The following is a 25,921-nucleotide window of genomic DNA, read 5'->3' as shown; positions in this document are numbered from 1 at the left end:
CTCATGTTCTACAACTTACTCATTGGACTCTTAATTACCAGATGTAAATTTGATGTTGATATAAGCATTTTAGTGAAAAGCCAGCCATCACTCTCTCAAAGACATATGACAGGCATATCTCATGCCCCGTTTGACATAGAGTCATGCGACTTTGCCGACATATGTGTGTCCTCACGATGAACAAATTTGCCTCAAGAACCTATAACATCCGGTTATGGAAATTATCCGCTATTTTGCAAATTTTGAAAAATGCTTAAAATCTATCTCCTCCTAGAAAGTTTGACCGATTCACATGCCGCTTGGTACACACAATGTCAGGAGCAATATCTAAAGTTCCATCTCGAGACATTTTGGAAAAGTTGCAAAAAAAAGAAATGATGAGCCAATGAAGTTTGCAGAGGGCGTGGCTTTTTACATAAAGTGGTATAATTTCTGAAGGGTTGTACAGAACACCACAAATTATTGCAAGCACGTCCTCACATATACCCTGGGGCTATCCATGCATTATTGGCCCGATCAACTCAAATGGGGGCGCTAGAGAGCTAATTTCCTGTTCAGGCCTAACCGCTTGGATGGTATTTCCAAAAACAGATATAGTAGTACCAGAGCATATCTTGAGGTAACTGAAGAAATATGAAGCAGTTAGGCCAAAGGGTGGCGCTATAACAAGCCAAAATTCTTAAAAGTGGCTTAAATGCAATTGATTGCTGTAGCGCCCCCCGTGGCTAAATGGGGTTCATAATGCTTGTATGCGTAGCTGATGGCATGCTCTACAACTTACTAATTGGGCACAACACTGTCAGATTACATTTTGATATTTATATAAGCATTGTTGTGCAAAGGGGACCCCTTGCACTTTCATTGTATTTTCATTGCTAGAATTAAACCAATGTGTCGTCTCTTCTTATATGAAGAATGTGCTTGTTTAACTGAAATAATCAAGATCACTCCAATTGAATGCATATGGACTCCACTTTAGTTTGACAGTAGTCATTCAGGTCAATTGGATGGAAATGTAGACCTTCAATTACATAGCCTACTTACACCAAATGTATGGGTAGGAGAGGGGCATTCTTCTGAAAACTGTGAGGTTAAGAGAGAAACAAGAATTGTGAGTGTTGTTCACAGATTGCTGAATTGTCAATCTATCCCTGCAGTGAGACCTGATGGTAAAGGTGGGTCTCCCAGGCAGATGGAAGGCCTGGAGAATGGCCATGTGGGATGTCGACATGCAGAGAAATAGGTCCTAAAAATATGTCCCAAAATAGAAGAAATGTGTTGAGATGCTTAAAAGGACCTGACACTCACTTGACATCATCAGATTAATAAACTGTGAATGTGGTTGTATGATGATGCTGTTGCATGAATTTAACCTGATGTACCTTGTCAGGTGACAACGACAGTCACATGCATAGCTCAAATGTGGCTATGGCAGATGCCAGCCATGTTTCTGTTACACAAATGCTATCAGCGTTCATAAAGAATTGATGTGTGTGTACATCTTTAAAGTGTGCTTTAAGACTCTGGATATTGTGTAGAGCCATTATAAATGAACTGTGACTTTGTGGGAGTCTGTGTGAGAGAGGCATTTAGTGTAACATTTGACATAGTTGTATAATGATGATGATGATCATGGTGATGATGATACTGTTGCATGAATTTGACCTGATTCACCTGGTCAGGCGACATAGATGCTCACATGCATAGCTCCAATGTAGCTATGGCGTGCTTTCCTCGTTGGCTTTGATGCGTTCGTTGCGCTTGGCCCCGTTATTGCTGCTTGCAGCTATATTTCTATATTGTATTTTGTTCTGTTGATATTTGTGTATCCGTGTGAACTCATCAACCCTGTAAATGAGGGAAACCTCAGTGCTTTATGAGTATAAATAAAGGTTTGAAATTAAATTCCATGAGGTAGGTTTTTAATATATGGATGGAGCTAAGGTTTGTTAACATTTAGTTCTAGTGCCTATTGTAGTGAAGGTGGGATACTGGGGTGTGAGTGTGTTGAGATAATGTATTTTGATCCAGCATTAAGCTACTAGATAGGCATGGTTATCATACCAACTACAGACATGTTGGAAAACATAAATACCAATATTCTTTGGTCACCTTAGGTAGGTGGTACCAAAATCTGTATTGGCCTCTGGACTAAATAGTTAGTTTGTAAACTACCTGGTCAGCCTTTTCCATTCATTTTGCCTCTTTCAGAATTGCATATTGTGCAAATTAGTTGATTATGTCATGTAGCTACTTCTAGCTACTTTTGGGAGAACCAACAGCTACTTCTCTTAGAGGAGCTTGCAACACTATCGGTATGACACATACAGTATACCCGAACCGTGCGCTATGACACAGCGATTCGTCAACTGTACATAACTCTACACAGGTGCAGCAAGGACAGCAAGCAGGGCCACTAACAAAGAAAATATGTCCGACACAATAGTCTCCACAGTGACGTGGTGGTAAGATGATAAGGAAGTTTAGTGATAGCGGTTAGATGATTGATCTTCTCTTTCATGTCATTGGCTGTTGTGTAATGACTGAGCACAATACAGATTTTAGATTACTTGTATATTGTTTTTTATAATATTTATCATTACTATTTTTGCAGTTTAAGTACTTTCTGTAGCCTACTCCCACACTTTCTGTACTTACATCTCAGAAAGGTTTGTTTTATATTTAAGCTGGCTGTGCTAATGTTTTCAAATTAAATTCCACTCACTTATCAGCTAAAGCAATTTAGGTTCCTGAGTTGAGTGTTCTAAGACAAAATCACAACATGTTTAGATCCCTCTGTGTTGGCCCTCTGTGGTGCCATCTAGGGACATGTTGCTGGGTGTGAGTGTTGACCATCTTAATTACTAATCTGCTTCTCATCCCCGGCAGAGCCAACCCGGTGCACCTGGGCCCGGTGCATCGGTGGGGTTCAAAGGCCACGCCCCAGGCTCACAATGGGTCTCTCACGCTCTTGCTGCCACTCTGCTTCTCTTTTGTTCTACTTTACAGGCACCTGTTTGTTTTGTTTAAACATGGTTGGAGGTCTGCTCGAGGGCACATTCTGTAACCTGGTGGGGTTGCCAGTTACCAGAGAACCAAGCCCCCAGGGTTCGAACTCAAAAGTGAAGGCCTATTGAACTGCGCCATCTTGTCAAATTTTCATTGTATGACGTATGTCCGGTGCCTTTTGTACTTGCGCAGTTGTGCTTTTCTGGCCTACGCGCGTCCACAAACAGATTCACTTTCATGTGAAATGTAGACGGGCGTTCCCGGTTCTCCCCGCTTTGAGTTAGCAATGAAAACCGGCTTGCATATTAACCTGTTTTTGTCAAATATATCCATTGGAGACATTCTTTTTTTTATCCAGGCAAAAGGCACCGGATATACGTCAAACGATGAAAAATTGCCAATATGTTGCGGTTCAATAGGCCTTCACTTTTGATAGCGGTCAGTGAATGGAGTGGCTGTATCCAGTTCTATTAATACATCCATGCAGAGAACTGACACCTGCCTGTAGGAAGGGCCTTGTTGTGGGCCAAGTTCTTTGGTCAGTGCATAAATAACCGCCATTAACAACACTTCACTCCACAAATCATACAGAGACGAATCCTCCTTCTGAGCCTTCACCCAATCTTCCCTAGAAACAGATGGAGGAAGATCAGGCAGGGAACCGACATAGTCCGGCACCATACTGGAACCATCCCCCAAAACAGGCAGGCCAGGGGCAGACAGTTCGCGGCTCTGTGCTCGTGTCACAGCGCAGGCTGGAAAACCCTCTGGAAAACCTAGACCACTTTCATCTCACCCTCCGGACGGCAGCGGCCTGGACACAACCACTGTTGGTCGGTGGCACATCGGCCCACACGGCGTTAGCAGCCAGATCATTGCCCAGAATCATATCCACTCCTTTGAGTGGCAACGCAGGGTGCACCCCGACAGGAACAGCACCCTGCACCAGCTCCCAATCCAGCACCACAGTATGATGCGGCACAGGAGTCAAGCCCATCTCCATCCCCTTCGCTTCCCATATATTTAAGCAGGTATTACGGCAGCTGGGGGTGAAGCATAACCATGCCTCAGTATACCTGAGGGAATGTTTCCCCCGTGGACCCCATTTGGATAGCACGATGTATTGACCGTGGACAAATGTGGCCTCAAATGACACTTCGGGAAACTTGTGTCCATTTTGGTTACTTACTTGTACCGAAGTGTCAATTCCAGTAGATGGCAGTCTCGTATCATTAATCAAATGGGAAACTTTCAGTTCATTCCAGAAGGGAGGTTTACTGTTCAATGGCCCAAATGGGAAACTTGTCCATTTAAGTAGCAATTCATTCCAGAAGGGGGGTTTACAGTACAATGTCCCAAATGGGAAACTTGTTGTCCATTTGAGTAGCAATTCATTCCAGAAGAGGGGTGTACTGTACAGTCCATCCCTGCTGTCCATATAGGGCGGAGTCTCACCAGATTTGTGGGGTGGCGTGCTCTAGAGGGGAGAGGCCCCTCACAGGTGTTAGGTGGTGTTCTTAGTTCACCTCTTTTGATTAGACTTATAGTCTTTCAGGTGGATGGTCTACTCATTGCTGGATGGCCTACGGGTTTCTTTGGCCAATCAGAACACTTGATTTTTAACTTTCTCCGATCGGCATGAAAATCGATGAGCACCTAGGGGGATGCTCCCTTAAGACGGCCATGTTGTTTGCAACAGCCAATCAGGAGGCTTGATTTTAAACATGCTCCGATTGTCACGAAAATTGGTTTACTACTTAAAGGAGCAGTAAAGGTAAAATGCATGTTTAGCCCTGTTTTAAGGTTACTTATGATCATATACAATGATTCAGATCAAAACATTGACAAAACTAGCATTTTCGAGAAAGTTGATAATTGCTCTACCACTGTTTTGGTCATACAATGGATGTGGATGGGCATCTTGAAAAATCATTCAAAAACATGTTAAACTCTCGATTTCAAAGACAAGAAGCTCACCGAGGGGGTAATTGGTGTCCGTTGGTGTTCTGACATCAAATTTGCCACAAAGTATGAATCCTGTAGGGTTTTATTTATCATTTTATGAAATCCATTGACTTGTATTGACGCGATTGTTGTAGATGTGTAGATCAATCCGCAGATGGGATTCAGGAAGCGGAACTACTTACGGTAGCTATTGTTTATGTTAGCTAGGCTAGCTAGTTTGCTCACTGCTCACGCTACTCTTTCGCTCACAGACAAGGAAGCCCTAGGCTACAGTTCAGAAAACGCTTATCAAAATGGCTGATCTAGAAGAGTATGAATTTGATCGCGAGGAATTAGACTTTGACAGCAGCGCTTATCGTTTCGAGCCTGAATATATAGTGAGGAGGAACTACAGCAAATGGAAGAGATGGAGGCTCGCCGAAGCGCAGAGCCAGAGACGGTCGATGAAGCTGTCGCTTTACCACAAACCACGGGTGTTTGATGGTGTGCTTGCAAACATTGCCGACAGACGCCCACCGAAAAGGAAAGTTTGTGCTGTACCGAGTGGGACCTGTTGCTAACAGCTGACATGGCAAACCTTTCAGTCCATGAGTCTGACTCCTTGCCTGTTGAAAGTGAGTCCTGCTTGTACCACTAGTATTTATGTCCGAGCGAATAAATCTACAGGATAATTTCATGCTGTAAGACCACTTCTTACAATTCTATTTTTATAAAGTTAGTCTTAGCAAAGGGATTGTTATTATTATGCTTCAACACACACCCACACGGGCGCACACACACACACAGCTGGCAATAAGAACTTACCCCAAGTTCTTCCACTCGTTCGTCTTCTGTCATTCCTCTATGTAAAGTCGGAACAGCATCACGTTTGAGGAAGACCCTTTTGGGAGATTTCTTCGAGAATAGCCTAGGCTTATAACATTTGTCCTCAAAATGTAAGGCGCACACACGGTGATCTAAGACCTGAAGAATATCCACGGGTGTGTTTACGTCCAAGTAAAGAAATTCTATCCCCAACTTCAATCTTGCGGGATCGTTGTAGGGAAGTCTATGACAAGTTACAGATGAACGGATTTTGCCACAATTGGCAACGGCACAATAGCGTGTCATTGTTGAGATCCCAAACAAATGCTTCGCACAAGCCTGTCTTGTTGCTTGTTGCTAGCTTTTTAAGGAAGCTGAGCTGGAATCCATGGACGTCGCCTACCGCGAGATCAAGGCATTGCGCGAGATCGGAATCAGTTAAAGCGGAAGTTTACACACGTATGTGCTGAGACTAAATAGTTTGATGCTAAATATTTTTAAAACGCCTTTCCAGATGAACTAGAATTTTTATGGTGAATTATATGTCAGAATGCCAACTAACACCTAGGTGAGTTTCTTGTTTTTGAAATTGAGAGTTTAACATGTTTTTGAATGATTTTTCAAGATGCCCATTCACATCCATTGTATGACCAAAACGGTGGTAGAGCAATTATCAACTTTCTCGAAAATGCTAGTTTTGTCAACGTTTTGATCTGAATCATTGTATATGTTCATATGTAACACTTAAAACAGGGCTAAACATGCATTTTCCCTTTACTACTCCTTTAAAGCCTATGGTGGACATGTGGATACTCAAAGGGCAGGCTCCTAGCCCCAGACAGTCATAAGAAATCAATGGTGTCCATTTGGGAAACCTAGATGATTCCCAAATGGACTACAGTTCTGGTACTTCCTGCAGCCCCAGAGTTATAATTTGAGTATGCACATGTCCCCATGAAACTCTCTGGGCCTACCGATTTTCATGACAACCTGAGTACTTTGAAAAATCTAGCGTTCTGATTGGCTGAACACCACTGTACACCATCAGCCACAGGCAGGCCGTCCCCCTGACCGAGTATTGGCCCGATCGGAGGACGTGAAAGCCATAGGGGTCCTGTCCGGGGCCACTCCTCACCACCACCTCCCCTCCCCCGCCTCACTTGAGCTGAGCTGAACAGTACAAGACTCCCTTTCCAAATGAAATGTCCATTTAGGAATATGTTGTACATAAGGGTCCTTCCAGGTCCATGCACATTTGGGAAACTTGAGGACATTTGGGTCACTTCAAAAGGGAATGACAGTTGACCTTTAAGTAATTTCACAACTTCACTGCCCTTTACACAACAGCTACACAATTGCAACCTTTTCCAAATCAAAAATGGCTCTGAGGAAAACATGTGACATGAAGGAGGTGCAATTTGGAGCACGGGAAGGCACTCAAAATGAGGCCCAAAGTTGAGGCTTACCAAATGTCACTGGTTTTGGACACTTGGGAAGCAAAATCACTCAGATACACTTGGAGATACAAAGCCCTGGGAAGGAGTGGGGAGCCTGGTACTTGGCACACTAATATCACCCCATGGTGGGCTGAACATACTGACCTGGTGGCTTCCTTGCATTCACTGTGGAGATGTTGGCAGTACAAAAAGCCCCCCCTAAATGTAGGCTTTTTGGCCTAAATGTCCATTTGGGAATCATTCTGACATTTGGGGCTCACATGAGAGTGTCCATTTGGGAATCTTTCTGACATTTGGGTCACACACTTAGGGAATGACAGTTGGTGACCTTTGAATCATTTCATGGCCTCGTGACCCTTTACACTACAGCTACACGCTTGCAACCACCTCTGGGTTACAGTTGGCTTTGAGGACAATATGGGGCTTGATTTTTGTGCACATTGGTGGATGGCAAGACCCTCAAAATGAGCCTCAAAGTTTGCAAGGTCGCGAGGTTTCCTAAAATGACACTGGTGTACATTTGGGAAACATTCATGGATATATCATTTTTTACATTACAGGGCTTCCTGACGCCTCAGAGATCCCATATTTCACACAGAGCGGGGCCATGGCCTACTAGAGTAATGTGAAGTCAAAAAATCTCCAAGTCCTTTGGGAAAAAAAGTTTGTTTATTTGAAAAATCTAGGTGAAGATAATGTTAGGCTTATGTTAGGCAAGACCCTCTTTCATAGTTGGTCAGATTGGAGTAATTATTTTTCTGAACATGCGTGACTTCTGATCTTTTAGTATGTTGTTGCCAGACCCACATGGAGTAGATTGGTCTTGGTTTGGACCTGCTAGGACCTAGCGTGCCAGTGCCACATGACTGTCATTTTTGTGTACTTTTGCATTTAATTCTTTTTCAATGGGAAATGTGACCCAAATGGACACATTTCAAATGATCATATTTCATGTAAAAATGGTCCAAATGGCTTGAAACTTGCACCAAACACCCAACTCAGAACATAGATTTAGCATATAGAGCACTGGCTCGGACAAGGAGAGCCTTGTAGAGCAGCTTTTGTTATGCAACAGATCAGATCTCAGATTTGTGTCAATACATTGATGGGAAGTCTCCAATTTAGGACATCCATTTGGGAAGCGTTCATGATTCCCAAATGTTTGGTTTTTGCAAAGGTACAGTAAACTCAGGATGACTGTAGCTGGTCTCGGGGTGTGCTAAAACCCCCACTCACTAAGGTGCAAGGCTGTACTTTGATAGGAAGTGTCCAATTTGGGATGTCCATTTGGGAAGCGTTCATGTTTCCCAAATAGACAGTGCAGTTCTGTTTTTTGCAAAGGTACAATAAACTGCTAAAACCCCCACTCACTAAGGTGCAGGGCTGTACTTTGATAGGAAGTTCTAGGAAATCCTAGCAAAAAGTCACCCTCGAGCATTCAAAAACTAAATCTAACCATCCAGCACTAACTCAGGAGAAGGACCCAGGGGCTCTAGGTTCAGTCAACTCCGGACTGTTCTGGGCACGCCGCAACCCCCAGAAATGAAGTTCAAATCCATACTGCAAAAGGAGGTATCCCAAATGGACAAATGCTTCCCTGACGGACAGCCCCCCGAGTCGCCCCATATGGACAAATGTTTCCCCGGTGTATGAAAAGCACCCGTGTGGACGATTTGCTACTCACATGGACCGAATCCCTAAGGCAAAAGGAGGCTTCCCGAGTGGACAAATGCTTCCCTCGCAGACGCCCCCCTGGAGGCCCCGAATGGACATGGGAGATTGTGACACCTTTTGGTATGTATGAGTATACAGTTATGAGCTTTGGCTTTCGTAACGCGCCGGCAACGTTACAATGCCTCATGAACTTGGTGGTCGCAGGTCTTGATGGTTGTGCTTTTTACCTGGATGAGGTTGTACAGTAGTGTTCAATGTCACGTGGGATGACCAGTATTCGGCATGTCGGCGCCCCGTTTGGCCGCTTGACTGAGGCGTGCCTCACTGTCAACCTGGTTGTGTGACTTACCACAGTGACGTACCTTGGCCGGGTGGTCCGATAGGGGCAGGTTCGTCCTGTGGACGTGAAGGTTCAGGCCGTCATGCAGTTTACTGTGCCTGTGACTAAAAAGGAGCGGTTCCTAGGTCTGGTTGGATATTATCGGACATTCTGTAAGAACTTCTCCACTGTGGGTCACGCCACTGACAGATTTTTTTTCTTAAAGAGCAACTTTGTTTGTATGGGCTGTCGAGTGTCAGGTGACGTTTGAGAATGTCAAAGCCCTGCTATGTTCTGCTCCGGTTCTCACGGTGCCACACCTGGATGAGCCGTTCAGACTGGAGGTTGACGCTAGTCTAGTTGGTGGGCGCGGTTCTGTAGCAGGAGTCGGAGGAGTGTCTACAAATGGTCCAAAACACTGCTGCAAGGCTGCTGACTAGGTCCAGAGAGTCCTGTCACATTACTTCCATCCTAGCTTCCTTTCACTGGCTCTCCATCCATCCAGAATGAGGTGTCATAAAAGCTCCTGTAGGTGTAATGTGTAGGTGTCCCAATACTTTTGTCCATATAGTGTACTTATTTGAGGCATAATTTGGAACTATTTCACAGATATTGCCTTGGTGAACCTCCTATCTGATAAGGAGGAGCATGGGCCAGTTCTTGACTACTCCATAAACTGGTGTGAGAAGTCAAATCTGCTCTTAAACACCTCTAAAACAAAGGAAATGTCAGTTGATTTTTGAAAGCTTCCATCCACTCAACCTACTTTTCTCAATGGGGAACAGATACAATCATTACAAGTACCTCAGCATTTTGTGCTCAACCACACGTTTAAATGGGACCTGTCGACCGACCTCATAAGCACTAAGACAAATAGAGAACGTAACTGTTACTTTTTGAAGAAATTGCTATCTTTTAATGGCCACAAAAATGCTCAAAATATTCTACAGTGCCTTTATTGAAAGTGTCTTAACCTTCTGCATCATTTGCTGGCTTGGTAATGCCACTGAGGGACAGAAAAAATCTATAGCAACTGTAACAACGGCCAGTCAATTGTTGGGGATTACACTTCCAAGTATGGAATGCATTTATAGGGATGCAAACAATTAATTGAAAATCTATTAGTTGGTCGTTAAAGGAGTAGTAAAGGGAAAATGCACTTATGATCATATACAATGGTTCAGATCAAAACGTTGGCAAAGCTAGCATTTTCGAGAAAGTTGATAATTGCTCTACCATCGTTTTGGTCATACAATGGATGTGGATGGGCATCTTGAAATATCATTCAAAAACATGTTAAACTCTCCATTTCAAAGACAAGAAGCTCACTGAGGGTGTAATTGGTGTCCGTTGGTGTTCTGACATCAAATTAGCCGCAAAGTATGAATCCTGTAGGGTTTTATTGATAATTTTATGAAATCCATTGACTTGTATTGAAGCGACCGTTGTAGATGTGTAGATCAATCCGCAGAGAGGATTCAGGAAGCTGAACTACTTACGGTAGCTATTGTTGTTGTTAATGGTTCATCAGGTTGTTTATAACGTGAAAGATAATGATTTGTAAAACTATAAGTACTTTATGCATGCATTTATCCATGAAATGAATTAGACATGCACACATGGTTAGTAAGTGGGTTAATAGATGCTTTATAAACACTTAATAATGCTGTAATTCGTGATGAATTCAAGTAGTTATGAAGCATTTACTAGGCCGTTGGTAAAGTATTTTGTGGGAGTTGATTTAAAGTGTAAACTATCTATGCTTTACACAGCATTTACTAATGTAAAATGTGTTTAATTCAGTGGTTTTTTTCATACTTCATAAACAATGCATTTACCATTTGTAAATTACGTATCATATCAATTACAAACACGTTTTTCATGAGTTGTTAATGGTTCATCAGGTTGTTTATAACGTGCTTTAGATTGGTATTCTTGCACTTTGCCTTCAGCACTAGATTATGCTCTTAGTCACTTGTTTTATAAGGAAGATGCACTTGTGAGTTCTGGCAAGTAGTAGTACATTGGCTTTCCCTACGTTAAATGCAATTATTGTTAGTCGCTTTGGATAAAAGTGTCTGCTAAATGACTGTTATGTAATGTAATGTAATGTGGAAGTTAATGATTGACAAACTACTTATGAGTACTTTATGCAGACCTGCCAACATGTACGCATTTTGCGTAGCGGGCACACATTTTTACTGTATGGTACGCTGGTACGATTTGTCACTGTAAAGTACGCAAAAAGCGGTGGTTGTTTGTGTTTTTATTTTTTAGTCGGCTTCTCAAATCTATGCCAATAAGCATTTAGCCTCATTTGAGTCGTTTGAGTTAGACCAATCATAGCGTCGGGTGATTTTTGCAAACGGGAATGCAACGTCAGTTAGCAGTTGCCCAGCTCGCAAGCGCAAATCGTTCCTAGATCGTTCCCCCTCATCACTGCGTCTGGCTGAGGATGGCTCTTGCAATTCTGCTTGGCAAAGGTAACGTTAAACGGACTTGGGGAATGTGTAGCCTACAATTCACGTTGAGGTAGCTAGACGTTACCAGTGTTTCCCAGTAAGTTAATGTCGGCAGCACAGATTTAGCTATGTGTCTACCGCCACAGTTTCATCAAATATGGAAAAGTTCAATCTCAACACCACTAGCTAACGTTTTATGCTTTGCATCAGTGCACCCTGTTATTTCAAGCTGTCTCCCCTCACTAGCTGACAGCCTTGTTAGTTAGCTAGACTAGTCCCACTTGCTACGCGCACAACTTCTATCACTGGCTAGCTACCAGTGTTTCCCGGCAGCTAAGTTAAACTGTCGGCAGCACAGTTAAGCTACGAGTCTACCGCCACAGTTTCATCAAATATGGAAAAATACAATCTCGATACCGCTAGCTAACGTTATATGCTTTGCAGTGCACCCGTTATTTCAACCTGTCTCCCCTCACTCTAGCTGGCAGCCTTGTTAGCCCCCCTTGCTACGCGCACAACTTCTATCTCTGGCTAGCTACCACCCTACTAACACAATCAGGTTGCAGCAATGTTGCAGAAACGTGCAATTTAGACTTTTGTATGGTCCACTCAACGTCAAGTTAAACGTGCATGCAACGCAAACGCGGTATCTGCACACAAGTTGCTGCAACGTGCAGGTCCAACGTGTCTGCAACGTGCCTGTAATGTGTACACAACGTTGTGATTTCTGTGATGATTTCGATGTATATTGCTGCAACGTTGTATACATGTTTATATATTACTTTGTTACGTTGCTGCAACGTGGTCTACACTTCCGTTGGCTACATATATAATTTGCATTACAAAACAAATCAGCTCCTTGCACAAGCTCCACTACTTCCTGAAACTCTACAGGCATATTTCTTTACCGTCTGTTACGGCTCGCATGCCCTCGCCTCCACAACCGCCTCCCTCTCTCCCCTCTGGGCCCGCTGCGCGCTCGGGGCGTCCTACGCGCTCTACCGCACGTCGCATCAGCCCGGGCATACAACGCTCTGACTCTCCGGAGTTTCCCCCCACTGCCGGGCGTTCCCCGTCTCCGGCCAGCTCCGCGGACTCGGCAGTCTCCTCCCTCTCCGGTGACGAAGAGTCGGATCCCGACATGCCCAGCACATCGGCCCGTGCGCAAAGACAAGAACGGCGCGCTCGTCTCCGACGATGACGCGGGCGCGGCTCTACTCACCGGTTTCCAATTATCATCACCACACCTGTCCCTCGTTCTGCAATCACCTTCAACCTCTACAAGAACCTGGTCTACACTCCACTCATCGCCAGATCTTACCATAAACTCTTGTGGTAAAGTATAGCCTAGCCTACAATCTCCTTACCCGTATTTTGTAGTGTTTTTCCCGTTCCCCGTTTGTGATTACTCTCACTCACCCTGCCTCCCCTCCTCATCTCTCCAGTTCCTGCCTGACCCACGCCTGTACGATTTCCCCGCTCCTGCCTGACCATCGCCTGTACGACAACCCCGCTCCTGCCTGAACATCGCCTGTACGACAACCCCGCTCCTGCCTGACCATCGCCTGTACGACAACCCCGCTCCTGCCTGACCATCGCCTGTACGACAACCCCGCTCCTGCCTGACCATCGCCTGTACGACTACCACGCTCCTGCCTGACCATCGGCTGTACGACTACCACATCTCCCTTTGTGATCTTATTAAATCGCCCCTCCGGGCTTTACCGTTCCTTGCCTCCTCCTTTCCTGTTGCGCCTGGGTCCCAAACCGAACTCTAACAGTAAGATCTGGCCAGTTTTGACCCAGCCAACATGGAGGAGAGACCTGCACCTCCCGGACCACTCCAAGCCCTCCAACAGACCCAAGCTGAGCAACTGCCGCAGGTATCCGGCCAACAGCAAGCCCAGGACGAGCGACTGAGGGGACTCGCTACTCTGGTCAGCACCCTGTCCGACCAGGTCACCGCGCTCAGTGCCCGCCTGGCTCCGTTCCTGAACCCCACCGCTCCACCAAACCGGGAGCCCCATCTCGCCTCCCCGGCCCCCTACGACGGGACATTCACCCTCTGCCGGGAGTTCCTCATGCAGTGTGAGTACGTGTTTGATCTCCAGCCAAGCATGTACTCCACTGCGTCAGCTCGCATAGCCTACATCGCTAACCTAACCACGGGACGGGCTCGCCGCTGGGTCATGGCGGGTCGCGAAGGCGCAGCTGCCTACATGCAGGACTACACAGCCTTCGTGGCAGAATTCAGGACTGTGTTCGACCACAACGTCCACGGACAGGACGCGGACGCTGCTCTCTCCGCCCTCACCCAGGGTTCCAGCTCAGTAGCGGACTACGCCACGGAGTTCCGCATCCTCGCTGCCCGTTGCTCCTGGAACGAGTCTGCCCTGTACAGCGCCTTCCGACGGGGCCTGGGGGACGCCATGAAGGACAGCCTGACTGGAGGAGACAGACCAGTGACCCTGAACCAACTCGTCTCCCTCTCCATAGCCATAGACGAGCGCCACCGGGAACGCAGGCGCGAGCGGGCGCACCAACACCACAGCGCACCCAGACCGTCTCCGCCTCCCTCTGCCGGTCTCTCTCGGCCTGCCCCGGCCTCCCTCGCCCCCCCAAACACCGCTGGAGAGGAACCCATGCAACTGGGTTGGACCCGACTGACCCCTGCAGAGCGTGAGCACCGGGAACAGAACGGACTGTGCATATACTGCGCTAGCCCAGCGCACGCCGTCGACTCCTGTTCCTCTGCACCTCCCAGGACGGCAAAAAGAGTAGGCTCACTCGCCAGGGGGTACCGAGTAAGCCGGCTCATCCATCCCCAATCCCGGACCCGTGCCGCCAGGTTCACTGTCACCCTCGCCTGGCAGGGGCACACGCTCTCCGTCCCTGCTCTCATCGACTCCGGTGCTGACGAGAGCTTCGTGGACGTCCAGTTCGCCCACAAAGCGGCGCTCCCTATCTCCCCTCTGGAGAGGCCCCTCTCGGCCTTCGCTCTGGATGGCCATCCCATGGGTCCCATTACTCACCGGACCCTGCCCCTCACCCTCACAGCCTCGGGAAACCACGTGGAGAACATCCGCCCCTTCGTCATCCACTCTCCCGACGCTCCGTTCATCCTAGGAAGGCCCTGGCTGGAACTCCATACCCCTCATGTCTGCTGGAGCTCGGGGCACATCCTCAGCTGGAGCACCGCCTGCCACGCCCGCTGCCTCCGAGCTGCTCAGACCTCCACTCGGGTTGACCGACCCCGTCCCGCTCCTCCGGACCTCTCCACGGTCCCTTCGATGTACCACGACCTTGGGGAGGCCTTCAGTAAGGAGCGCGCCCGCACACTCCCCCCTCATCGACCTTACGACTGCGCCATCGAGCTCCACCCTGGCGTCCCTCTTCCAGCCAGTCGTCTCTACAACCTCTCCCTCCCGGAGAAAGCAGCCATGGACACCTACATCTCCGAGTGCTTGGCCGAGGGTCTCATCCGACCATCTCGATCCCAGGTGGCAGCGGGGTTCTTCTTCGTTAAGAAGAAGGGAGGAGATCTGAGGCCGTGCATCGACTACAGGCTGCTCAATAACATCACGGTCAAGAATAAGTATCCACTCCCCCTCATGAGCTCCAACTTCGAACCCCTCATCGGTGCCACCATCTTCACCAAGTTGGATCTCAGGAACGCTTATCACCTGGTGCGTATCCGTGAGGGGGACGAATGGAAGACCGCCTTCAAGACCTCCCGTGGCCACTACGAGTACCTCGTCATGCCCTTCGGCCTCACCAACGCCCCCGCCGTCTTCCAGGCGCTGATGAACGACGTGCTCAGGGACATGTTGGACGTCTTTGTGGTCCTTTACCTGGACGACATCCTGGTATTCTCCAGGAGCGCTGAGGAGCACGTCCAGCATGTCCGCATGGTCATCCAGCGTCTCCGGGAGAACCGCCTGTATATCAAGGCGGAGAAGTGCACTTTTCACTCCTCATCAGTGGAGTTCCTGGGGCTCATTGTGGAGGGAGGCCTGACGCGACCCGACCCCCGCAAGATCAAGACCGTGGTCGAATGGCCTCCACCCACGACCCGGAGGCAACTTCAGAGCTTCCTTGGCTTCGCGAACTTTTACCGCCGTTTCATACGGGACTACAGCCGGGTAGCAGCTCCCCTCACCCACCTCACCTCATCCCTGCGTCCATTCGTCTGGACACCGGCTGCCAGCGCTGCCTTCTCCGCGCTCAAGGAGTGCTTCACCACCGCCCCGGTCCTTCTCCATCCTGACCCCTCCAGGCAGTTCGTGGTCGAGGTGGACGCATCAGACACAGGCATCGGTGCTGTTCTGTCCCAGCGGTCAGTGGAGGACCAGAAGTTGCACCCCTGTGCCTTCCTCTCCCACCGGTTCACCCCAGCTGAGGTGAATTACGACATCGGGAACAGGGAGTTGTTGGCGGTGGTGGGGGCCTTGGAGGAGTGGCGCCACTGGCTTGAGGGCGCCGAACACACCACCCTCGTCTGGTCAGACCATAAGAACCTGACCTTCATCCGGGCGGCCAAGCGCCTCAACTCCCGCCAGGCGCGGTGGTCCCAGTTCCTCGGGAGGTTTGATTTTACCCTCACCTTCCGGCCCGGCTCCCGCAACGCCAAGGCCGACGCGCTGTCCCGCCTCCACGCGCCCGAGGCGCCCCCCGCGGAGCCTGAGACCATCCTGCCGGTCTCGCATGTCATAGGGGTGGTCACCATGAACATCGAGGCAGTGGTGAGGCAGGCCCAACGCGCCCAACCCAGTCCGGCCAACGTTCCTCCTCGCCGGCTCTTCGTGCCTGACTCGGTCCGGTCCCGGGTGCTCCAGTGGGGCCATGCCAGCCGGTTTGCGTGCCATCCCGGGGTTCACCGCACCCTCTCCTTCCTGAGCCGACGGTTCTGGTGGCCCTCCATGAGGTCCGACGTCCGGGAGTTTGTGGTCGCCTGTCCCGTATGCTCCCGCAGCAAGGCGTCCCACCAGCCCCCGGCTGGCCTCCTGCGTCCTCTCCCGGTCCCCAGCCGTCCCTGGTCCCACATCGCCCTGGACTTCATCACCGGTCTTCCCCCCTCCAGGGGCAACACGGTCATCCTCACCGTGGTGGACCGGTTCTCCAAGGCGGTCCATCTGGTGGCGCTCCCCAAGCTCCCGTCCTCTGCGGAGACAGCTGAGCTCCTCGTCCAGCATGTCTACCGGCTCCACGGTCTCCCCGGAGACATTGTCTCGGACCGTGGGCCTCAATTCACCTCCCAGGTCTGGAGGGCCTTCTGCAAGGAGATCGGCGCCACCATCAGCCTCTCCTCTGGCTACCACCCGCAGACCAACGGCCAGGCCGAACGGGCCAACCAGAGCCTGGAGTCCGCTCTCCGCTGTGTGTCGGCTCTCCACCCCACCTCCTGGAGCAAGGACCTACCCTGGGTCGAATACTCCCTCAATGCCCTGACCAGCGCTGCCACTGGCAGGTCTCCGTTCGAGTCATCCCTCGGGTACCAGCCCCCGCTGTTCTCTCTCCAGGAGTCGGAGGCCTCCGTCCCCTCCGTCCAGGCCCACCTCAGCCGCTGTCGCCGTGTCTGGAGGGAGGTCCGCAGGGCCCTGCTCCGCTCCAACGAGCGCTCCTGCCGCGGGGCCAACCGCCGCCGCACTCCTGCTCCGGCGTATCGGCCCGGTCAACGTGTCTACCTCTCCACCGCTGATCTTCCGCTCCAGGTCCCCTCCAGGAAGCTGGCTCCGCGCTTCGTTGGTCCCTTCGAGATCGACCGTGTCCTGAACCCAGCTGCGGTACGCCTTAAGCTCCCTGCTTCCATGCGGGTACACCCTGTGTTCCACGTGTCCAAGGTCAAGCCTGTCTCCTCGAGTCCCCTCATGCCTTCTGCCCCGGCTCCTCCGCCTCCCCAGATGGTCGACGGGCATCCCCAGTGGACGGTTCGGCGGCTGCTGAAGGTGCGCCGCCGGGGTCGGGGTTTCCAATACCTGGCGGATTGGGAGGGGTACGGTCCCGAGGAGTGCAGCTGGATCTCCAGGCAGCTCATTATGGACCCGTCTCTCCTCCGGGACTTCTACCGGGCCCATCCTGACGCCCCCGGTCGGTCGCCAGGTGGCTCCCCTCGGGGGGGGGGGGTCCTGTTACGGCTCGCATGCCCTCGCCTCCACAACCGCCTCCCTCTCTCCCCTCTGGGCCCGCTGCGCGCTCGGGGCGTCCTACGCGCTCTACCGCACGTCGCATCAGCCCGGGCATACAACGCTCTGACTCTCCGGAGTTTCCCCCCACTGCCGGGCGTTCCCCGTCTCCGGCCAGCTCCGCGGACTCGGCAGTCTCCTCCCTCTCCGGTGACGAAGAGTCGGATCCCGACATGCCCAGCACATCGGCCCGTGCGCAAAGACAAGAACGGCGCGCTCGTCTCCGACGATGACGCGGGCGCGGCTCTACTCACCGGTTTCCAATTATCATCACCACACCTGTCCCTCGTTCTGCAATCACCTTCAGCCTCTACAAGAACCTGGTCTACACTCCACTCATCGCCAGATCTTACCATAAACTCTTGTGGTAAAGTATAGCCTAGCCTACAATCTCCTTACCCGTATTTTGTAGTGTTTTTCCCGTTCCCCGTTTGTGATTACTCTCACTCACCCTGCCTCCCCTCCTCATCTCTCCAGTTCCTGCCTGACCCACGCCTGTACGATTTCCCCGCTCCTGCCTGACCATCGCCTGTACGACAACCCCGCTCCTGCCTGAACATCGCCTGTACGACAACCCCGCTCCTGCCTGACCATCGCCTGTACGACAACCCCGCTCCTGCCTGACCATCGCCTGTACGACAACCCCGCTCCTGCCTGACCATCGCCTGTACGACTACCACGCTCCTGCCTGACCATCGGCTGTACGACTACCACATCCCCCTTTGTGATCTTATTAAATCGCCCCTCCGGGCTTTACCGTTCCTTGCCTCCTCCTTTCCTGTTGCGCCTGGGTCCCAAACCGAACTCTAACACCGTCCTATACTATTGGATAGCAATAGCGATGAATCCGGTGTGCAGCACACCTGATCAATCACTTCCATCCACTAGTATAGGACAGGAAAGAAATACACCTGTAGAGTGTCAGGAAGTAGTGTAGCTTGTGCAAAGAGCCTATTAATGTCATAGTCAATGCAGCAAGCAAAATTATGGTACAAAAGTTATGACACAACACCATTCAGTCAAGAACAATTTATTTTATTAAAAAAGTACACAATGTCTGGCCTGCAACATGATAAACAAGTTTAAAAACAAAAAGGATTTTAAAAAAAATATACAAAAACATTTATTTACAAAAAAAGTTATTTACAAAAAAATGGCAGGCTGTGCTCAGATGGGCTGCGGGTGGGCGTCAGATGGGCTGGGGGGCAGCTAGGAAGGGAAGTCTTCCTCATCAGAATGCTGGGGAGTGCTCAGATGGACTGTTCTTGGATGGGCTGTGCTCAGGCGGACTTCTGCAGATACCTAAAGACACAATGAAATGGCCGTAAATACACAACGCACATACATGCACAAAAAAGTGGTACACAATCTTTGGAACCATGCAGTGTCACTGGGTAGGAGAAACCAAAAAAAAAGACATCACTTACCCTTCTGCATTTAGCAGGGGCATGTTTCAATGTCTCCTGCAGCTGGGCGGCCACCTCCGCCATCGTAGCCTTTGGCATGGAGACCATCACTGCACCTTTAAGTTATCAAGAAAGGTAATGGTTTCAATTCACATCGGTCATGGAACAAAGACGATGTATTAAAAAATATTCAAAATATGAACCATTTCTTACGTGTTAGAACATTGAAGAGTGTCATACTCTTCAGTGGCTTCTTCCCCTTCTTCCCGTGCACACTGTAGGCGCTCCACACCGCATGTGTTGCTACAGCTGACAGCACCCGCCGGACTGTGTCCGCCAAGTCTCTGCCACCAATGGCACCTAGGTATTGTGTCTGCAAAACAAAGACAGTCATTTACTGTACCCTTACCTGCACTGCAAAAATCTCCTCTGATGTTCCCGGTCCTTCAACCTGGCCTCACAGACCTGCAGCTCCTCGTCCGTTTGGGCAGGGTTCAGTACATCCAGCACTTCTCCCTGGGCTCCAGACTCCACAGGCCGCGTGCTCTGGGCCAGTTCCCTCACAGTCCGTGCAAGCTCACGGAGTTGCTCCCGCATCTCTGAGAACTGCTGATGTACAGACCTCTGGAAATCTAGATAAACACAGATGTGGCTATAAGTACATTGACATAAAACTAAATGAAACTCAAAATATATCCCTGCATGCAACATGAAGTAGTCCCATACCAGCATCTGCAGAGCAGCATCGATTAGGTAGAGGGGTACATGGAGTCAATGGTGCTGGAGCCGTTTTATTGGGCGACGGCATCACAGACCTAACTGAAAAACAAAAGGGATAAAGGAAAGGGATTAGCAGGAAATTGTATGGTGTTGGCAGCATGCTTTGGCTTCTGGCATTTGAAGGAAAATAAATTAAGACATTAACAGGTAGACATCACAACACCACAGCAGTACATGCCACTCTTACCTGGTCTGGCTGGGGTGCTATACATGAAGCCTGGGCTCGCATGGTTTTCGCTCACAGGGGATGAGCTCGGAAAATCTGCAAGATGAGTAAATGGTATTCAATCTAAAAAAGCCAATCACAGAGCTAACTGAAAACCTAAAGGGATTAGCAGGAAACTTTATGGTGTTGGCTTTGGCTTCTGGCATTTGGAGGGAAACTTAATAAAGACAAGACAGGTAGACACCACAGCAGTACATGCCACTCTTACCTGGTCTGGCTGGGGTGCTGTATGATCTGGCTGGGGTGCTATACATGGGGCCTGGGCCCCGCTCGCCCACATGGGACAAGCTTGGAAAATCTGCAAGATGAGTAAAATGGTATTCAAAATAAATAAAAAATAGTCCAACTATCAGTGTGCAGTAGGCATAGACATTTCATTTCAACACAAACATGCATACCTGGATTGTACAGCACACGTGGATTGTACTGGACCGCTGGCAGAGGCCTTTCAACTCCGGCACCTGGCACCTGGTCTTTGGCCTGCATAGTGGGGACCAATGGCTGCCCGGGGCTTGGAATATCTAGTGGAATATCAGTAAATTAGCTCAGATTACTCGATTTCAAAAGTACTACTCTTTTGGGACTGTTGAATGCACTTATATATTACCTTCGTCACTGGAGTGATAGCGTGTGTTGCGCCGTCTCTTTCGAACGTCTTGGCACTCGTCCATTGACGACTGCTGCTCAAAGACTTTTGCCATGAGCCTGGCACCTTCGTAATGATCTGTGTGCATAAAGTACCATAATCAATACATTTCAGCTATCATTTTTTCCTCAGAATAATGAGTCATGATCTTCCCCCCACCCCCATCAGTATTTTTTAATAGCTTAAAATGCAAACAGTACCAGTTGTGGACTTTGGGAAAACCTGGACTCTGTGGAGCGCCCAGCCAGGGTTAGGTTCCACACAGCTCTTTATCCGTTGGCTGACTCATTCATTGGCCAGGAACACATCTGCAACTGTGAGTGAAACCATGTTAGTACCCGCTTCCCTGTACAATTGAAAAGTAACACACCAATCAGAAACATTGTTCACACAAACATGTTCTTACCCCATCCTTTTTGGAGAGCCAGGATACTGGGACAACCGACACAGTGTCCTCCCCCAGAAACTCCACACTGCAATAGTCTGCCCAATAAACAAAAAAATATTAAGGTTATAAACACATAAGGACCCTATGGGAAAGTAGGCAGAGGGGAAGAAGCGACTAAAACAACAATTCAACAAGTCATTACAGCCGATAAGTAATTAGTGACACGCCACTATTCTATACTATTCTTTTTTTTTGATTCTCTGCCGGCCCAGGACAGATGCGGTCAATGGCGGTCAATCATCAGTGTGGGAAACATGAAGCTAGTTTAGGCATTAGCCACTGCAGTGCACAGATTAAATGTATAAAGCCCGTGAATCACGCGTTACTACTCGCAGTTTTAACAGGAACGCCTGTTTTTGACTCGTGAACTCCAACAATACACACCGATACTACTAATGTGGCAAACAAAGCTGCCTCCATCTTTGTTTCGAGCTAACGCTATTGTCCATGGTAACCCGCTTACCTCGTGGGTGGCATTGTTCTCAGTCTCCCACTTTCCAGACAAATGGAAAATATATAAAGCATTATATTGGCTTCGCCTTCACCTTTGCCTATGTAAAATTAGCCTAAGATTCGTGATGTCCTTAGAAAGCCTGACACGAGCGAGCTCCCAATGTGAATCTCAAATTCAGCAGTCAAACAAACAAACAATTCACATTTCCCTCAGTCCAGCGGCCATTTTAGAGTAACGCTAACTAACAAACTACCAGCTCAGACCGTTCGCTTATGTTTCTGCAAATGTTCGCGGCGAACACAAAGCCAGCAGTAACAGAAAAAAGGTTTGCAATAGTTTGTCGGAGTATTTGCAATATTGTCTAAACGTTAGTCAAGTTCGGGCCTCGACTTAGCTAGCCAACACTAGGTAGCGTGCTAGCTAGCATTAGCTAACGTTAGCTAGCTATCATTAGGTAGCGTGCTAGCTAGCATTAGCTAACGTTAGCTAGCTAGCATTAGGTAGCGTGCTAGCTAGCATTAGCTAACGTTAGCTAGCTATCATTGGGCTTCCAATTCCTGAACTTAGTTTAGCGTGCAGGTTATGAGTTACTTCTGTTTACTTAAATTATTAGCTTTCGGTGGTTCCTCTGAAAAGGGTGACATCTCAAGGGGATGCTGAAGAATCTGAGGCCATCATCTTGTCCTTTTCTGTTTGTACAGTTCACAGCAGCTTTGAGGCATAATTAGCTACATGAAACGGAGCTCCTGGCTACTGTGGCGAGTTCGTTTGCCTTTTTGCCGAGAGGCTGCGTGCTCCCTCTGCTGTGACGTAGGCGGCGAACCCATCTATAGGGAGGGAAAGTAATCTCATCGCCCCCTAGTGGTAGCGTTCCATAATGCCGAGAGAATGAATGGGTTTTCTCGACACGTCTTTGAAAAATGATATCTTGGTCGACACCGAAAAGCTAGTAGAATTTTTTTTAATTAATGAAAAAGCATTCAATTTATAACAAACAGGGAAATATACAATCAATAACATTTCTAAGATGCGTTATTTACCTCAACATACAGTACAATATGAAGGATATAAGCGAAAATTTTAAAAAAATAAAAAAGACAGGAGCAGTTTGGCAAATAATCCTGCCTACTTTAACTGTGAACCAGCAAGCAGTGACGTCACGGGATAGCCCGATTGCAATCCTAATGCTAGCCTAATAGGACTTTAATCCAACGTCACTGCAACGTTATTTAATGTTGACCCATATTGCCAATGTTTCTGCAACGTTGCAGAAAAGTCTAATTAGACTTAGGAGGGTAAAGTTATTTTCGACCTTAGATGGACGTTGTCACAACATCGCCTGATGGTAACGTTGCAACTTACCTAAGTACAACTTATGTGCAACGTTGCTGCAACCCACTGTGTTAGTAGGGCAGTGTTTCCCAGTAAGTTAAACTGTCGGCAGCACAGTATAGCTATGGGTCTACCGCCACAGTTTCATCAAATATAGAAAAGTACAATCTCGATACCGCTAGCTAACGTTATATGCTTTGCAGTGAACCGTTATTTCAACCTATCTCCCCTCGCTCTAGTTGACAGCCTCGTTAGCTAGCCGCGCGCGCACACACACACACGCACAACTTCTCTGGCTAGCTAGCGGATGTCTTACAATGGGAAACACTGGTTATGTTGTTATGTAGGCTATGTGTTTGCAAGCTTAGCTAGCTTACTTATTCACTAGTCATGTAAAGGCAAAAAAGTAACCAGCACAGGACAGGTGAGAGAGGAGAGGATAGAGGTTGTTGAGAGGAGAAGGAAGGAGACAGGAGAGAGTGAAGATGAGAGATTAGAAAGACAGTCTGATCAGGGGTGCAGATTTGACACCTTTAGGTGAAAAAAGCCGTTTTTAATCCAAAATAGGTCATTTGTTTGATCTATGTATGGGTTTGCATGTTTGTCACCTTTTTCACCTGTGATCGGTTTGCACCTCTGCTGATGATTTAGACGGTATGAGTATGCAGTTAAGCATCAATGGGCATCAAACATACATTTTTATTAAATAAAACATTCTATCTATTATTCTCACCCCATAACTCAAAATTAAAGAAAGAATATTTCATGTAAACATGCTGTTTCAGAATACTGTTGGCCTACGTTTCACGATTTTGTTATTTTCGTTCTTTAAAGGTCACCAGAATACAGGAATCTTTTTTTCTGGGGGAGGGCCCCCAGATCCCCGCATTGATATAGAAATCCTCTCTAATTTGGCTGTCTTGAGCTTGGCACCACCACACCAAGAGATCAATTCCACAGGAAACACTGAGTCAGCTATCCGAAATATACTATGTGTTATGTCCGTTTTTGGCCGTACAACATGTACATGCGCTGAAAGGTTTTTCGTGATAAAGTGGTACTCAAAAACATTCTTCAGGGTTGGCAGGTCTGCTTTATGCATGCATTTATCCATAAAATGAATTATACATTGTCATAGAATTTACATCTGGCCTCAAGACCTTTCTATTCCAAACACCTTAAACCTTTGTTCTCTCTCTCCTTTTGTAATTCACCACCTCCCTCAACCGTTCACATAGACAGGGTGGCCTCCAGGAGGTCCACACACCTAGAAAAGTCTACTCCAGAATAACCATCCTTTGTCCCTTTGTCTCCAAGAAATTGCCGCCTTTTCTCATGTCACATGTCTGTATACTCGGCCACGTCTGCCATTTCATATGACGTGCAATGAGTTAGCCAATCACATCCTCAAAGCCCTGTACCTGTGTTTTGCTTGAATATAAGACTGTGCATGACAAGCTTTGAATTCACTTCCTTGGATGAACCACTCTTGTTGCGTTGTCCAGGAAGTCCTTGCGCTCGTATTGTTTTCTCAATAAACCAGACTTAACCTTTTGAGCGAATCTTGGTAAATCCTTTTTGACTAGATCAGTTAAAATCCATTACAACATGCACACACGGTTAGTAAGTGGGTTAATATATGCTTCATAAACACTTAATAATGCTGTAATTCGTGATGAATTCAAGTAAAGCATTTACTAGGCCGTTGGTAAAGTAGTATGTGGGAGTGGATTTAAAGTGTAAACTATCTGCTTTACACAGCATTTACTAATGAGATATTAAGGCTGGCAATGCAATTGCGATTGATTTCAACTAGTCTGCAGTGTTGTTGTTTTTTATTGCACATGGGTCGTTTTGATCCCTGATCTACTGCAGTGCAAACACCTGTCGAGACCATTAGGCCACCGAAAACAGTGATGCAACTTGACTTTATTTAGTGCCTTTATACAATCCAATTGGTTGCGCAATATCGGAAGCAGGCTTGAATTTTGGATTTTGACCATTGGCATGTGTTACGTCCCCTAGAGGGTGTGGTGTGCTAGGCGTAGTGAGGCAGGACACAGGAGGCAGTAGACAGAATAAATATATAAAAATTATATTTATTACTAACACAAAATACCTACTCCACAGGGAACAAAGGGACTAAGAACGGTGCCAAACAAAAGAACACAGTAAAATCCACTTCCCTACCCCCCCTAAACAAAAACCTTCCCTAACTATGAAAACTTACAAAGGTGGCACACGCTCCTAACCTGGTGTACATAACAGGAGGTAAACTACTTGAGCTGTGTATACCCATGGGTAGCTTACCTGTCCTTTGCCCCCTGGGCGGGTTACGACACTAAGGAATAATTAACAAACTTAACAGAAAACTAATATACAAGTATAAGGACCATAACATAGACAAACGACTAAGAAAACAACTATACAAGTACAAGGATAGTGTGGCTACTAACTAAGATTAACAAACAGTCAACTAATTTAACAAATAGATGATGGGCCGAAGCTGGCTATCTGATCTAGTTTCTGAAAGTATTGAGATTCGCCAATAGAGTAGCTGATTTTTTCACATAAAGTATGTGGCTTTTTAAAAAACATGTTTCCGTTTGTTGGCAATCCCAACTCGATTATAGTTTTATGAAAATTACATTTAGCCTAACGAAGTTAGGATGTACGGTGGACTACAACGAAAGGGGCCTGGCTGTAGAACCAACCAAAATTCGCTAAAGTGTCACGTGACTTGACACTCACCAATGA

General features: G+C 47.8%; 1 protein-coding gene across 1 annotated transcript in view; it reads right to left on the bottom strand.

Moving 5' to 3' along the window:
- The window catches only part of LOC311314349 (meprin A subunit beta-like), a gene marked incomplete at both ends in the record, with an annotated part of 58,024 nt that extends 54,012 nt beyond the window's left edge, over window positions 1–4,012 (bottom strand). Inside the window, one exon of the mRNA XM_084444686.1 lies at window positions 3,806–4,012. Within this exon, the coding sequence (XP_084300812.1) occupies window positions 3,806–4,012 (207 nt within the window). The remainder of the gene's footprint in view (window positions 1–3,805) is intronic.
- Between the last annotated feature and the right edge of the window lie 21,909 nt (window positions 4,013–25,921).

Source organism: Borostomias antarcticus (assembly GCF_949987555.1).
Source record: "Borostomias antarcticus genome assembly, chromosome: 10".
Taxonomy (NCBI): Eukaryota; Metazoa; Chordata; class Actinopteri; order Stomiiformes; family Stomiidae; genus Borostomias; species Borostomias antarcticus.
The sequence above is the reverse complement of the archived record's forward strand: the minus strand, read 5'-3'. Positions and strand labels throughout refer to the sequence as shown.